This window comes from Erythrolamprus reginae, chromosome 1 (assembly GCF_031021105.1).
Source record: "Erythrolamprus reginae isolate rEryReg1 chromosome 1, rEryReg1.hap1, whole genome shotgun sequence".
NCBI lineage: Eukaryota > Metazoa > Chordata > Lepidosauria > Squamata > Dipsadidae > Erythrolamprus > Erythrolamprus reginae.
The window spans coordinates 129,305,622-129,320,690 of NC_091950.1; the positions used below are offsets into that span (position 1 = coordinate 129,305,622).

Below are 15,069 nucleotides of genomic sequence, written 5' to 3' on the forward strand. Positions count from 1 at the left end.
CAGGGGTGGAACAATTTTGTTGACTTGTGGCATTTACTGCTTTTTAGTCTTGAAAAGCGAAAAATGAGACAGGGCATGGGTGAAATGTACCAGTGTGGGTGAGAAGAAACTATTTCTCCCTTTCCCAGATAATTGAATTAGAGATCCATGATGAAGCTGAATCTTGGAAGAATCAGGACATTTTTAAAAAAAATGCAGAAAGAAAAAGCCATTTTTATATAAGAATGCACAGGGGGTGGGGGAAGAATCAAGGAAATAATCTATGCCTCTCTGCCATTATATTTGTCTTCCACAGTAGTCTAACACTTGTGGGACAATCAGACAATCAATCACCAATCAATTATAATAGAATTGGAAAGTACTTTGGAAGTCTTCTAGTCACTCCCCTGCTCAAACAGGAGACCTTATATCATGCTAGATCTCCTTAGAAAACTATGAACACACCGTAGAACTCTATGCTATAACTCTTAGAAAAACACCTGCAAAAATATATGATGGCAATGCCTGAACTAGGCAGATAGCTCTTATTACATTGTTGGAAAGTAATTATTCACTTTCCAAGAATGTATACAAAACCCATAAGAAAGGATTTGAGTGATGGACACATTTTACATGAAATGTTAAGGTTACAATATTCATATGCCTGGAAGGTATATTTTCCCTTCTTTATATCTCCAAAACAATGCTCAGAAGTCAAAGCAAGCATCCCAAGGATTCACATTGTTGGCCTTGATCATGCCATTTCTTTAATCTCCTTTGGATTTGTGTTTAAGCTCAGTCTGAACTGTTTCTCTCCCATTTGATTGGTTCCACTAAGTCAACCCCTCAGGGCAGTTTCATTTTTCTGCTTGTCACAGGAACCACATCACACAAGTTCCTTGATGCATTGTACTCTAATCATCTTTTCAGATAAGATCTATTGGGAGAACAAAGTGACATTCATCATTCTCTTTAGATTCTATCTATCAACTTGTCTCTCTCTATTATCCCATTTGACTATAAAATCCCAAATACTAAGATAGGCATAGATACCAATTAATGTTATGTGCAACTAAAGCAAAGAAACTAGTAGTTACATATAGGGAATCTAAGGATTGTAAATATCAGCTGGATATTGCCCTGTTATAGTACAGCAATTCTGTTGTGTCCAGGGGACAGTTAGGCCTTGTACCCGCCCCACATTCCTTGGGCGGGAAAATACTGCAAGGTGATTGGTTGGCTCAGCCTGGCAGCCCGGCATATATATAGCTGCCAGGCACGGCCATGTTTTGTCTTGTTCAGTTCTGTAAACCATTACTTCCTGTTAAATAACCGTTACTTACTACAAGATTGCAGTCCTTCATTCCAGCAAGGATTTAACAAATTCTTCCTTCTAGGAATTAAAATGCTGAAGATTATGTCATAGGAAAAATTAGGAGGCCAACTTGGTAGTTCACTTCAATTATTCATTTAAAAACATGCTTACTTCTAAGAAATCGCTATTACCGATAAATATCCATTTCTGTTACAATTCCAAAAAAGACCAGCCTCTCCAGCAATTTTACCCAATCTGCTAGTCATTTCCATCTTTTGGAAACAAAATAATTAAGTTTCATTCTACAAAACATCTACCCCTGATGAGGCACCAGAAAAGAGGAAGAACAAAGGAAGAAATGAAAAATTGACAAATCTGGCCAATAGATTTCTCATTCAAGCGATTGACAAATCAGTGAATCTGAAAAGTTAGCTAAATCTTGTTTCTCTAATCAGTAAACTATCATCCTTCTGCTGGGTAAAAACTAACCGGTAGAATCTTCATGTCGGTCTTTCCTTCATAATAATTAGACATTAATTTTCTCAACCTTAGCAACTTTAGGATGTGTGTGGACTTCAACTCCCAGAAGTCCCCAGCCAGGAGTTGAAGGTTCAAATTTCTAATGTTGAAAATATTATCGGATCTAGGTTCACTGTCAATTCGTCCACTCTTGATTTAGACTAGACAAAAATGAATCTTCCCACTCATTTGCTTTGCCTCTGGCCCTTCTTGTTCTCTGAACTGAGATGAGAGAAAAAAACAGCACATTGGACCATAGTGACAGCCATCCATTTTATCTCTACTTTACTGTCTAGCAAAGGTAGAAACCATTTGGCTATTGCTGAGGGGCCTTTGTAGGATTTTTCCCTAGTCTCAAACATTGGATGGGACTGTTAACCTTCAGAGAAAATCCACTTAGTTCACATTTTAATGTGAGCTTATTTAATTTTCACCTCTCAAAGCTTTACACAAACTAGAACATAATTAAACAGTGATATCTGTAGTTTTTTATTTTTTTCCCCAATATAACCTAACACTTAAGAATACCTATGAAATTGTGTGTATTGGAATAGGAATACACACCAAAATACGTGAGGGAAAATAAAGCACATTAGAAACAGCTGCTTGTCATATTAGAAATGTATAAATATTGGTTAGCAGTGCCTCCTAAAATGAGTGCTGATCTTTATAGGTTGGTCTTAAAAGGAAAAAAAGTCAAGCTCACTCAAAAAGGTAACAATACCAACATATACTGGAAAAATATAAAACCAGATAGAATCACACTTGACAAATTTGGCTATCTGTTATTGATGTGATTATTTTGTGAAAAAATATGGGTAATATGTAATAGTAACTTTATTCTTGATCCAGTAATCCTGATGACAAAATAAAAAAGCCAACAATAACACCAAAGGGGTCTTAATATATTTATTTGCTCTATTTATAAAATGTATGTAGATTTGCCTTTTATAGGATTGAGCAATTGGCAGTAGATCAATCAGAGAAAGTACACAGCATTTCTAAACGCAACTCAATATACAGCTTATGACCTAATTCTGAATTCTAGAATTTTCTCCACCTCATGAACTTGCCTTTTAAAAGTGGAAATCTCTCTCCCTTTCGTCCTCTCCCTCTTTTTTGATTATTCCTATGGAGAAGGCCATTGAATCAACAAATATGCAACATATTTACAGAAAAGGGGCTGGAAAGAAACGAAAAAAAAAAAAAGACTGCTCCCTCCCCACCAAGTTTTTTTTTTAAGCGTACAGTTTATTTCAGGGAGTGAGAACACTCAGTATTCCTGCCTATTGACCATGTTCATAGTAGTTGTTGGGAATTGTCTCCTATTCTTGATCTAAAGCACATAGGACATTTTGTACTAGGATCCATTAAAAAGTTCTGAGTTCACAGAAATATTTGACTACATTAATAATAATTAGCAGACTAGGCAGAAGTGAGCATTTCATTAATTTATTCTGGAGAATTTTAAGCCTGACTTGAAATGGATGATCAGGCAATGGATATAGATTAAAAAATAACAACAGATTGGCTTTCTGAAATATAGAACTTCTTTAAAATAAAATAAAATAAAATAATCAGAACTTCCAGTCAACCTTACTGAGGTTGTTGAGGCAACTATAATTTTTAACATGGGGAGTAGTTTTACTAATGTTTGTCAACTTTGAAATTTAAGTCAAACATCTTTATTCTGATAGAACCCCAGCCTCGGTATTTAGTATCGGTATTGAGTATCATGTGGGTGGAAGAGCAGAGGAACATTTACAGAATAAAGCCACTATTTCAGTGTTAGCAGATATATTCAGTGTAGGTAAGCCCCAAGTGTGTATTCCCGAAGGCTTGAAAGTACAGTGTTCCCTCAATTTTCACGGGGATGCGTTCCGAGACCACCCGCGAAAGTCGAATTTCCGCGAAGTAGAGATGCAGAAGTAAATACACTATTTTTGGCTATGAACAGTATCACAAGCCTTCCCTTAACACTTTAAACCCATAAATTACCATTTCCCATTCCCTTAGCAACCATTTAGATTATTACTCACCATGTTTATTTATTAAAGTTTATTTTTTAAAAAAATTATTAAAGGCGGACGAAAGTTTGGCGATGACATATGACATCATCGGGCGGGAAAAACCGTGGTATAGGGGAAAAAACCACAAAGTATTTTTTAATTAATATTTTTGAAAAACCGTGGTATAGACTTTTTGCGAAGTTCGAACCCGCGAAAATGGAGGGAACACTGTATGCCTTTTGTGGTTGTCTAGCATTTGCGTTTGTAGCTGTTTAGCATTTGCTTTGGAAGATCAGAAACCTTTCTGCTCCTTATGTTTTAGACAAATTCTTCTAACTTGACAGAATTCCTCCAAAGTTTTCTACCAAACACTTAAGAATAATTTCAGACCCCGGTCCCAAATCCTCTTCCTATCCCCTTTCTTTAACCACACAACTCAACTCAGGCAACCAGTAAAATATTGCTGTTATTTATTTTCACCTCTTCACATATTGCTTGGCAGGGCTAATACAGCCATATTTTATCAAAGGCAGACTGTGGACAATTGACTGAGAATGTTTAGCATGCATATGACTAGAGGAAGCTGTAGTAAAAAGCCAGGGTAAATAACTGAGCAAATACTTTGGGTGCCAGGGAGTCAACTGTGAGTTTGCAGGAACTGGGTGCCTGTCATCTTTGTGGCAATTACATTTAATGGGACACAAGTGTTTTCTTCCTCTGCTTCTCTTCCCCCCTCCTCTTTTCTCTCCCTGAGGCTGAAGGGAGGGAGGTGGACAGAGGGGGATCAGAGAGGGTCCTTGACGTCAGACATGCCCTATAAAAACCCAGAATAAGAAAGGAAAACAGTGCTGGAAGCTAAGCCAATTCATCAGCCAGGATGCCAACCCCAAACGCCTCCAGTTCTTCAGCCAAAGGCTTCCGGCGGGCTGTATCGGAGCTGGACTCTAAACAAGCCGAGGCCATCATGGTAAGCAAAGATGCTCTCAGCCATCCCTGGGATGAGATGTTGATTTGCAAAGACAGGCAAATGTAGGGGAGGAAGAGAAACTTAACTTTGTATCATGAGCATCAATCTATTGTGGCAGAATCCCAAAGCCTTAGAATCCCTTAGTCCTTAGAAATGTTGGCACTAATTATTAGTACCAGAGAACAATGCAGCTGTCTGGAAGAAGCATGCCATTTATAGAAGAAAAAGTGACTATATATATATATATATATTTAAATGGGAAAAATGTGGAAAGCTAGGTTAAAACTAAAACAATGACAGAAGGCTTTCTTTTAGTATTGTATGCTTGAATTGCTTTGCATGACTTACTATTGCCTTGGATTGGAGTTTTACAATATTTTAGTTCAGTAGAAATTTGGTGGGTTTTATATGCCTTGCTTTATTTGCTTGTTTTTGCCTGAGAGAATAGAGATATGTATCCAATGGCAAATTGCTAATACCTTCTTTGTCACACTGAATCTCAATTCAGTTCTGCATTTTTTTCCTTGCTGCAGCATCTGCACTAGTAGATATGCACAGAAGGAAGGTTATAACTCCCTGCGAGACTTGATTTAACTATATCAGACCGTATTACAGTTTTATAGATATCGCTAGCTATAACTTTATGTGTGACCATTGCACTTCTAGCACCAAAGATGCTCTTATTTTTTTAATTTAATTATATTTTTGACTGACTGTCAAAAAACTCTAATATATAAAACTCTAGTATATAAAAATACACCCAACCTTTCATTAACTTGGAATATTTATGAAGATGTCAGATAAACTACTTCAACCTAGGCTTGAGCATAAAACATGATTGAATACATTTCTCTTGCTTTCTTAGTTGCATTTTCACAGGAAATAGCAAAATATACTTTGTTCCTATATTGCAGACCCAATGAAAATTATCCCATCTTCCAAGAAACTGCATTTCACCACAGGAAGGAACTTGTAGCTTTTGCACAAAATCTTACATTGTGCAGCAAATAGGAGTTTAATTGTGAGGATTATTTGTATAGGAAGAAAGTATTAAGACTTCACCCTTCATGGTCCTGAAATAAAATGGTTATCTTGGTTATTTTTTTAAAAACAACCACCAAATATAATGTAAAATTGGTAACTGATGTTACCATCGGAAGGACAAACTGTTTGTTGAAATAATTCTTATTCTCTTTGGGTTAACAGTTTCATATTTACTCTAGATGTTCACTACTTTTGATTTAGAGTAATAAAGTCACTTCAGTGAAGCAAATTTTGCTATTTGCCCAATGTGTCAAATTCTCCAAGTAATACAAATAATAAACTGCTTTATACAGTTTTCAGGAGAAACCATACATTCTCCTACAGTACATTCTTTGCAATTAATGAGTAAAGACCTTAATTAAAATTGTCTATGAAATTACAGTAATGTGCCTGAGAAGGAGAGGTTTTTAATTTTTTCCCCATTAAAAGCAACAATGGAATTATTTTTAAATCCAAGAGAAGTTTTTATAACTACAAAGATATTTTGGGAAAGCAGAAGGGGGGGCAGGGAATCAAAAGATCTAAAACAGGATTAGCAGAAGTGGTCTTACAACAGCTCTTTAGATATTTTTAAAAACATTTTTTACAAGAGAATAATAAGAAATAAATTGTAAACTACATTTTACTTGCATTTAAATAAAAGATCATAACTTCTCTTCTTACGGCCACTTCCCTTAAAAAGCATATTCCAGTTTTGATTTCATGCAACTTTTAAAAATATATAAAGAAAAATGATAATTAAATATTTTATATTTAGGAAAGAGGAAAGAGTTAATATCAAGGTGGGAGGATTTGTTTCAGAGATATTGAAATAAAATATTGGTTGTATTCAACCACAAGTTTAAACAGTTTGTGTGAAATTACAGCAGATGCATTTTTACAACCTGGGTGAAGCTAGGTCTTGTTTATATTTCTTGTGGCATAACACATTTTATGAATCTAGTACATTTAGTTGGTTTATAGCTAACGATGTTGTGTCAAACCACAACATGGATTTAATTCAGTAGTCAACATACTGTATTTTAATTGCAATTATTTAGTTACATATCTAATTCATTCAAGTTTCAGAAGTCGGAAATTCTTGATATTTTACGTAGCTTCTGAATCCCCCATTATATTGAATGCTACTTACCTTTGAATTTTTTTTTTTGTTATCACCAGCTTAAAAACAGAAAAGCAATTAGCTGCCTGTGACAGAAAACATGAAATAGAAATCATATTCCTTCAAGGAGATCAGTTGATGAACAAGGGTTATCCCTATTCAAGCCTCACAACAATCTTTTGAAGCTAGTAAGGCAAGCGGATTTGATGTTTAAAATCTCTCCATTTTTTTAGTTGAACTTGTAGTACACTGTATCTGTATATCTGAGTTTCACTGAGCTTAAATTCAAGGTGTCTCTCTTTTGGGGTGAGACAGGGGTGTCTTTGAGTCAGTTCTGACTATTGGAGACTGCCCGGAAGAAATCCTTCCAGTTTTCTTGCTTGCCTAGGGTTGAGAGAAAGGGAAGAACTCCAGGTCACCCAACTGGCCTTGTGTCAAAAGTAGGATTAGAACTCATAGTCTTCCAGGTCTTAGCTTGACATCTGAATCGCTACACCAAACCGGCTTGCTCATTTTAATTAACTGTGTGCTTTTGGCTGAATGCGCAGTCCTTACAATTTTGTTAATAGCAGGAATAAGCAAGGTATGCAACCGTCAGGGTGTTTTAAATCTCAGCTTCTATATTAATGTTAGCCAGTGAGGTCAGTCATAGAAAACTGTAGAAGCTATGCTCTAAAACATTTGAAGGTTTCTAAATTGCTTTCCTCCACTGTAGGGACCACAACAGTGATCTTGGCTTTGTTTTGCTTTCTCTGTAAATTCTGCAAGATTAGTCAAGTGCCAGGGAAATAGTCAGGCAGTAGGGAAAGTGGGTAGAATGCTTGGCTGCATAGCTAGAGGTATAACAAGCAGGAAAAAGGAGATTGTGATCTCTCTTTACAGAGTGCTGGTGAGACCACATTTGGAATACTATGTTCAGTTCTGGAGATTTCACCTCCGAAAAGATATTGATAAAATTGAACGGGTCAAAAGACGGGCTACAAGAATGGGGAAGGTCTTAAGCATAAAACGTATCAGGAAAGACTTAATGAACTCAATCTGTATAGTCTGGAGGACAGAAGGGAAAGGGGGGACATGATCGAAACATTTAAATATGTGAAAGGGTTAGATAAGGTTCAGGAGGGAAGTATTTTTAATAAGAAAGTGAACACAAGAACAAGGGGGCACAATATGAGGTTAGTTGGGGGAAAGATCAGAAGCAACATGAGAAAATATTATTTTACTGAAAGAGTAGTAGATGCTTGGAACAAACTTCCAGAAGACGTGGTTGGTAAATCCACAGTAACTGAATTTAAACATGCCTGGAATAAACATATATCCATCCTAAGATAAAATACAGGAAATAGTATAAGGGCAGACTAGATGGACCATGAGGTCTTTTTCTGCTGTCAATCTTCTATGTCATCCTTATAGGATATTCACTGGTGCCTTTGTACAAAGAATGGAACGGAATTCTCCTATACAAGCAAAGATATAAAGTCCTGTACCACCCTTCAAGGGAGGGCAGATTCCAGGGTTTATTTATACGGAAAGCTAGCCAAGTAACTTTTAGATGCAAACAGTCTTGATTCATCACTTTATAAAGCACAGGTTGGGGGTTTTTTTACTGAGCAAATGCAAGGGCATTGCTTGAACTCATACTAAAAAAAAGGGAAGCTTAAAGCTAGCGTATTTATCTTTAATTTCTTTCCCCTCCCAAATATAAATAGGGAACTAATGCTATGCAATAAGGTGGAAAGGCCTTTTGGCCCCAGATGGCTGTTGCGTGACCTATAATGAAACACCGGCTTGAAATCACGGACTAAAAAAGTACTGTTAGGAATAAAACCTGCCGCTTTCAGCTTTCATTATCCTCTCTTCTTTATTTAATGTAGCAGGTTGCATTTCAAATGAGATTAACCTATATCTGATAGGCAGTGTAGTAGGCAATTGTGATTCTTCCCCACTTTTTTCTGCAAATAAAAGCAAAAATGACCATCAATCTTCCTCAGTAGGGAAAATTGTCTGAGTGCTGGTGGAAATAAATGAATAAATAATTAATAAATATTAAAATTGATAAAAAAATTAATAAATGAAGTAATCTGTACCTTCTGTTCAAATGGAGGTAGAGATGAATGCATCTTATTCCTCAAAGATGAACAAAACAGGTTTTTCACAGAAACACCCTGCCTAGGGCTTGGACTTAAATAATACGTTAAGCTAAATAACTAAAGCACTGAAACAATATCATCATAAAACCTACCAAAAGTCCATAGTTCCATGTAGGAGTTTTTTCAACCTAGCATTCTCTAGATAATTTGAGAATAATGAGCCGGGGTGGCGCAGCAGGCAGAGTGCTGTACTGCAGGCCACTGAAGCTGACTTGTAGATCTGCAGGTCAGCGGTTCAAATCTCATCACTGGCTCAAGGTTGACTCAGCTTCCATCCTTCCGAGGTGGGTAAAATGAGGACCCGGATTGTGGGGGCAATAGCCTAGCTCTGTTAAAAAAGTGCTATTGCTAACATGTTGTAAGCCGCCCTGAGTCTAAAAAGAAGGGCGGCATAAAAATTGAATAAATAAATAAATAAATAAATAAATAAATAAATAAATAAATAAATAAATAAATAAATAAATAAATAAATAAACAAATAAACAAACAAACAAACAAACAAACAAACAAACAAACAAATAAATAAATAAATAAATAAATAAATAATTTTATGATTGCAATTTTATGATTGCAATTTTATGATTGCAATTCCTAGAAAAACCAATCATTTGGAGCCAATAGGATTCTGGGAATTCGGAAGGCACTAGGTTGGGAATGGCAGGCATTACAAGCTAGGCAGTAGTGGGTTGTAAATCCTGTTGCTACCAGTTCTTTGGGCATGCGGATAGGAGGAGCCCACCTCTGCCACTACCAGTTCGCTGAATTAGGCCAAATTGGGAGCAAGCCACCACTGAAGCTGGGATATTATACAACAAAATCAACAAGGTTTTTTTTAACCTCATAGATTAGACAAAATCACCTCATTTAAGAGTATATGCTTATGTATATTCATTCAAAAGTAAATCCTACAAATAGCATTAATTGTAGGTAAGTAGGTATATATTGGTTTCTTATACTATGTTCACATTGTTTCTATATCTGGTTTCACCTGTTTCCTTGAACGCATTCTACGTCAGCTTTAGATGTTGGTGTGAGGGCAATAAGGAGCCTTCTCATTTTATGGGCTCTGTCACATTGACCTTTGGTAATTTCATGCTTTCTGACTTGTTCAACAATTATCAAGCACAGGTATCAACAATCAAGCCCAGGAAGCTTATTCACCAATAGTGAAGGTAGTCAGGGATTTTAGGAGTTAAAATCTATCTATACATCATGAAGCCGGGGAAGGAAATATTATATGATAACAAAGAGGCAAATCTGCATGGGACTTAGTAATGCATCTCTAAGTGACTATTTAATACTATCATTATATATGGGAATTATTTCAAATGCTTTATATCTGCCTTTTGATGTTTTCTTCTTCCATTTGATGGTGTCTGATTCTCAGATATGTCCCTGCAGTTTTCTTAATAAGATTTTTCAAAAGTGGTTTGCCATTAGCTGCTTCCTAAGGCTAAGATAGTGGAACCAGTCAAAGGTGTTTTTTTCCCCTAAGGCAGGATTCACAAGCTCTCCAGTTTCTAATCAGGTTGGAAACTTCCTCTAATCTCTAGCTGCTTTTTAACACACCCCAGTTGGCCTGATTTCTAATTAATACCTCCAGTTTGCAAACAACATCATATTAATGGTAAGCTTGGCAAAAGTATTTTGCTGGAAAACTGACAAGCATGGGTTGGATGCACTTTTGAACAGATAAAACTGCTATTTATGCATTTATGCTCTTTTTTCCACTATTATTATTGCTCCTAGATGTGCAAAAATTCCTTTTGAAAATAAAGAAAGATGGGGTGGGAAGCAAACAATTGAGCATGCTTACAGGCAATTATCTCAAAAGCACACTATCCTTTTTTCTCCATAAAACTCCCCAAAAGCAAAGAACAACAACAAAACTCCTCAACTTACCAAAGGGAGTCTTTTGGGTCATTGTCCACCCTAAAAGGGCCAATACAAAGTTCCCTTTTTCAGAAGGCAACCTTTGGAGTTGTATTGATGGGTACTTCTTTCTTCTAACATTCAACTCTTTCTCTATAAGATGCTTGATGTCAGTGGTGGCTGATTATATGCGAGATTAAAGCTTTTTGCTTTTTAAACCTCCCTGAAGTGGGACAATGCTGAGATTTATGGCGAGGAATTGAAGCCCACCTCTCCATTTGGGACAAACTGTTATAAAACCGCTGCCATAAATTTGTTAAAAAAATACCAAAAAGATTGCATACATTTTGGAAAATAACAGCTTGTTGCTTTCACCATCAGTATCAGCAGGCTAAAGAAATTGATTGCCACTTGACATAATTAAGCGTCCTGTATATTTCAGTAATTTTTTATTAATGCAGTGTATTATTTATTTATATACTATAACATTTGTTATAGTATATAAATTTTTGGCCATTCAATATAGGCTTTTAACAGTTCACAAATTCACAAAAAACTTTAAAATGTTTGATACAGATATATTGAAAAATTGTGATGAAAATTATACATTCTCTCTTCCAAGCACTTAACTCAGCAATATTAAAAACTAAATGTTCTTCAAAACAATTCAGTCTTTAGTACCTTCCTAAAAAGCGTAGCAGAAGATGCCATCCAAATAAAAAGTGGTCTTGTTATAGAACATATAGTGAAAACATAGTTTTCTGCTCCCTGTCCCTCATAGGGAAGTGCACACGAGGTGTGTTGGCATCACTGAAAGCAAACAGTCTTATCAATTTATTTATTTATTGGACTTCTATGCCACCCCTCTCTGGGGACTTAATTCCTGGGTGCCACTATATATTGGACTTTACCAGTGATTATATAGTGTTTGAATGATACTTGGAAGCCCATTGGCTACTGAGACAGTACCTGCAACATTAATGTTAGATATTCTGCCAGAACATGGGCTGTTGGAGTCTGAGTCAACTGTGGCTTCCTAGTAGTCTCCAAAAACAGACCTACACAAAATAATAATCAGAGATATGAAAGTCTGGATGTTTGTTGCCAGGGCCTTCTGTCTGGCAACTAGCACATTAACCAAAGCTGGACAACCTTGCCAATAGTGACCTCCATTTATCTATCTTGTAGCAGATGTGAGTCTTGGGTGACCTCTAAGATATCAACTTTCTCCTTCAGAGGGAATAGTACCCTATTCCCTATCTAGACTAATAATTGGAGTTAATCAAGAATCCTGAATTGACACAACAGCCTCTCTGGCCCATATAAGATGTGGTCATCTCAAGCTCCCTCAGATATTAATTTAAATTCAATTTAAATTCAATTTAATTTATTTAACTTCTAAGCCCCCCAGTCATATTGTTATAAAACAATAGAATATGTAGCATTAAATAACACAAGAAATATAAACCAATAAAAAACCCAAACAAACATTCTTCAATAACATTCATTTCTCTGGGGCCAAGTAGTTTATTTATTTATTGTTAGAGTTGAAAGGGACCATGAAGGCCATGAAGGCCATCAAGTCCAACTCCCTGCTCAAGCAGGAACCCTATAGCACACCAGTCAAGTGGCAGTTCAATCTTCTCTTAAAAATGTCCAGAGTGTTGGAGTTCACAACGTCTGCTGGTAGGTTGTTCCATTGGTTGATCGCTCTGACCATCAGGAAGTTCCTCCTTATCTCCATGTTGAATCTCTCCTTGGTCAGCTACCAGCCATTGTTCCTCGTCCGGCCCTCTGGTGCCCTGGAGAATAAAGTGATCCCCTCCTCTCTGTTGTTCTATGGCCCCCAAGCCTGCTGGTAGAGCCATGTTTTCATAGCCTTTCGGAAGGTCAGAAGGGTGGGGGCAGTACGAGTCTATGGGGGAAGATGGTTCCATAGAGTCGGAGCCACCACAGAGAAGGCCCTCCCACATGGCTTTGTCTGGCCGATGGGACCTAGAGAAGGCTGACCCTGTGGGCCCTACTTGGTTGCTGGGAGTTTTGTGGCAGAAAATGGTCTCATAAATAGTCTGGTCTGATGCCATGCAGGGCTTTATAGGTAATAACCAATATCTTTAATTGCGCCCAGAGACCAATTGGTAATCAGTGCATAATAGCTCGTGCTTCTGCATTTTGAACTAGTTGCAGTCTCTGAACGATTTTTAAAGGTAGCCCCATGTAGAGTGCATTGCAATAATCGAGCCATGAGGTGATTAAACAGTAGGGATGGGACTATGACTGAGAAGTACCATATTTTGAGAGAACATGCATTTGCGGTGCACCAGAAATAGAAGACATTGCACATGTGCTACTCAATTGTAAACTATACTCCTCAGTAAGACCTCAGTATTTACAGCCCCTACTTGACAAAATCATACACTGGGACTGTAATAAACAATTATCATATTTTCTTCAGGGTACAAATATATGTAGTTTCTAGAGCCGCTAAATTTATAGTCAGGGCTGTTCAGATGAGAATACGTTTTATAGAACATATTGGGGTGGCATGCAAAGGAGATGAACTCACTTAAGAATATTTTATATCAGTATCTTAGATTTGTTTAATATAATCCTTTGCACGAGTTATATTCTCATGTTTTTCTACTAAATTTTAGCATATTATACTGCATTTTAACTTATTATTTATTCAAATTCCCTCTATTTTAGCCAATTTTATTGTATTTTAACCAGTCACAGTTTTATGACGACCGATGTGGTCCTTTTCCTCGCTTTGATATGGTCGATTGACTAATCAAATAAAGTTGATATTGATTGATTGATTGATTGATTGATTGACTGAGAAGAGTTCTCCACCCACCCCCATATAATTGATTGAAACATCATGTCTATAGGAATGAAATTGCTGAAACAAGTGCCCAACTCCTGACCTAGCATATTATCCAGATGGAAAATGAAAGTTACATTTGGGGTACACGAAGCAGAACTAGGTTATTCATATATTGCATAGAGATGAGACCCATTTTCCATGGTTTTGCTGAATTTTCTCTTCTTGTGCTCCTTGTCCAGTCTCCACAATTCATAGGGAGACGTCAGAGTCTTATTGAAGATGCCAGAAAGGAGAGAGAAGCTGCTGCCGCTGCTGCGTCTGAAGCTGCTGAATTGACCGAGACCATAGTCTTTGATGAGAAGGATGGGATAGCCATGTTGAACCTTCTGTTCACACTTAAAGGAGGGAAGACTTCAGTACCATCTCGTGCACTTAAAATATTTGAGGTGAGGAGGCAGGGTTGACTTTTAGGGGTAGGCAAATGTTTGTAATGAGGCACAATGGTCATATGAAACACTTTGAGGATATAGAAGCTGGGCTAGTTCTAGGGCTATTACTCAATGGACATTTCCCTCCCCAAGTGGTTGCAGCTAAAGCAGGTGTGTGTGTGTGTCTGTGTGTGTGTGTGTAAAAGACAGGGGGAGAAGAGAGCAAGGGAAGAGACGAAAAGAAAACAGAAAGAAAGGATACATTATTCCAGGTTAAGATTCTTAGAGTAACTTTTAAGATAAGAATTGAAAAAATTCATGGATTGCACATCTTATTTTAAGTAGCCAGACACAGCCCTGGTGGAATTTATCAACATTTTTTAGATTAGACTTCTGACTGGATGCATTCAGAGATATCAGTTCCTTAGTAGGATTTATTGGGTGGATTTTTCACTATTTCCTTGCTTTTCTGTTCAGCCAGAGTTGGGTTTGCAAACAGAATCTTTCTAATATGGGTCAGGTCAAAGGCCGACATTATAACAACAAATAACGATAATGCCAGGAACCCAGAAATCTGTCTTTTTTAACAGGCATTCCAAAAGAAAAAATAATTACAAACCACAGGATTAAATGGGAAAATGTTTAAACAAACTGAAAAAAAATTTGAAGTGATCTCAGTATCCTTAAGGCAAACAAAGCTAATCCAGAGATGGAGAGAATTTAGTTATTGTTCCCATAATTCCTATGAAAGCTCAGAAATGTTGCAGACAATAGATATGACAAGTCCCAAAGTTAATTTGTTATGTCTCTTAGTATCCGTTTTTAAAATAAGTGAACTGTTTGTGTTTGTATATGCA

General features: G+C 36.8%; 1 protein-coding gene across 1 annotated transcript in view; it reads left to right on the plus strand.

Annotated features, from left to right (window-relative positions):
• Positions 1-4,687: 4,687 nt before the first annotated feature.
• TH (tyrosine hydroxylase) overlaps positions 4,688-15,069 on the plus strand; it is a 37,700-nt gene continuing 27,318 nt past the window's right edge. The window contains exons 1-2 of the mRNA XM_070735653.1: positions 4,688-4,789; positions 14,024-14,230. Of these exons, the coding sequence (XP_070591754.1) occupies positions 4,700-4,789; positions 14,024-14,230 (297 nt within the window). The 5' untranslated portion in view covers positions 4,688-4,699. The remainder of the gene's footprint in view (positions 4,790-14,023; positions 14,231-15,069) is intronic.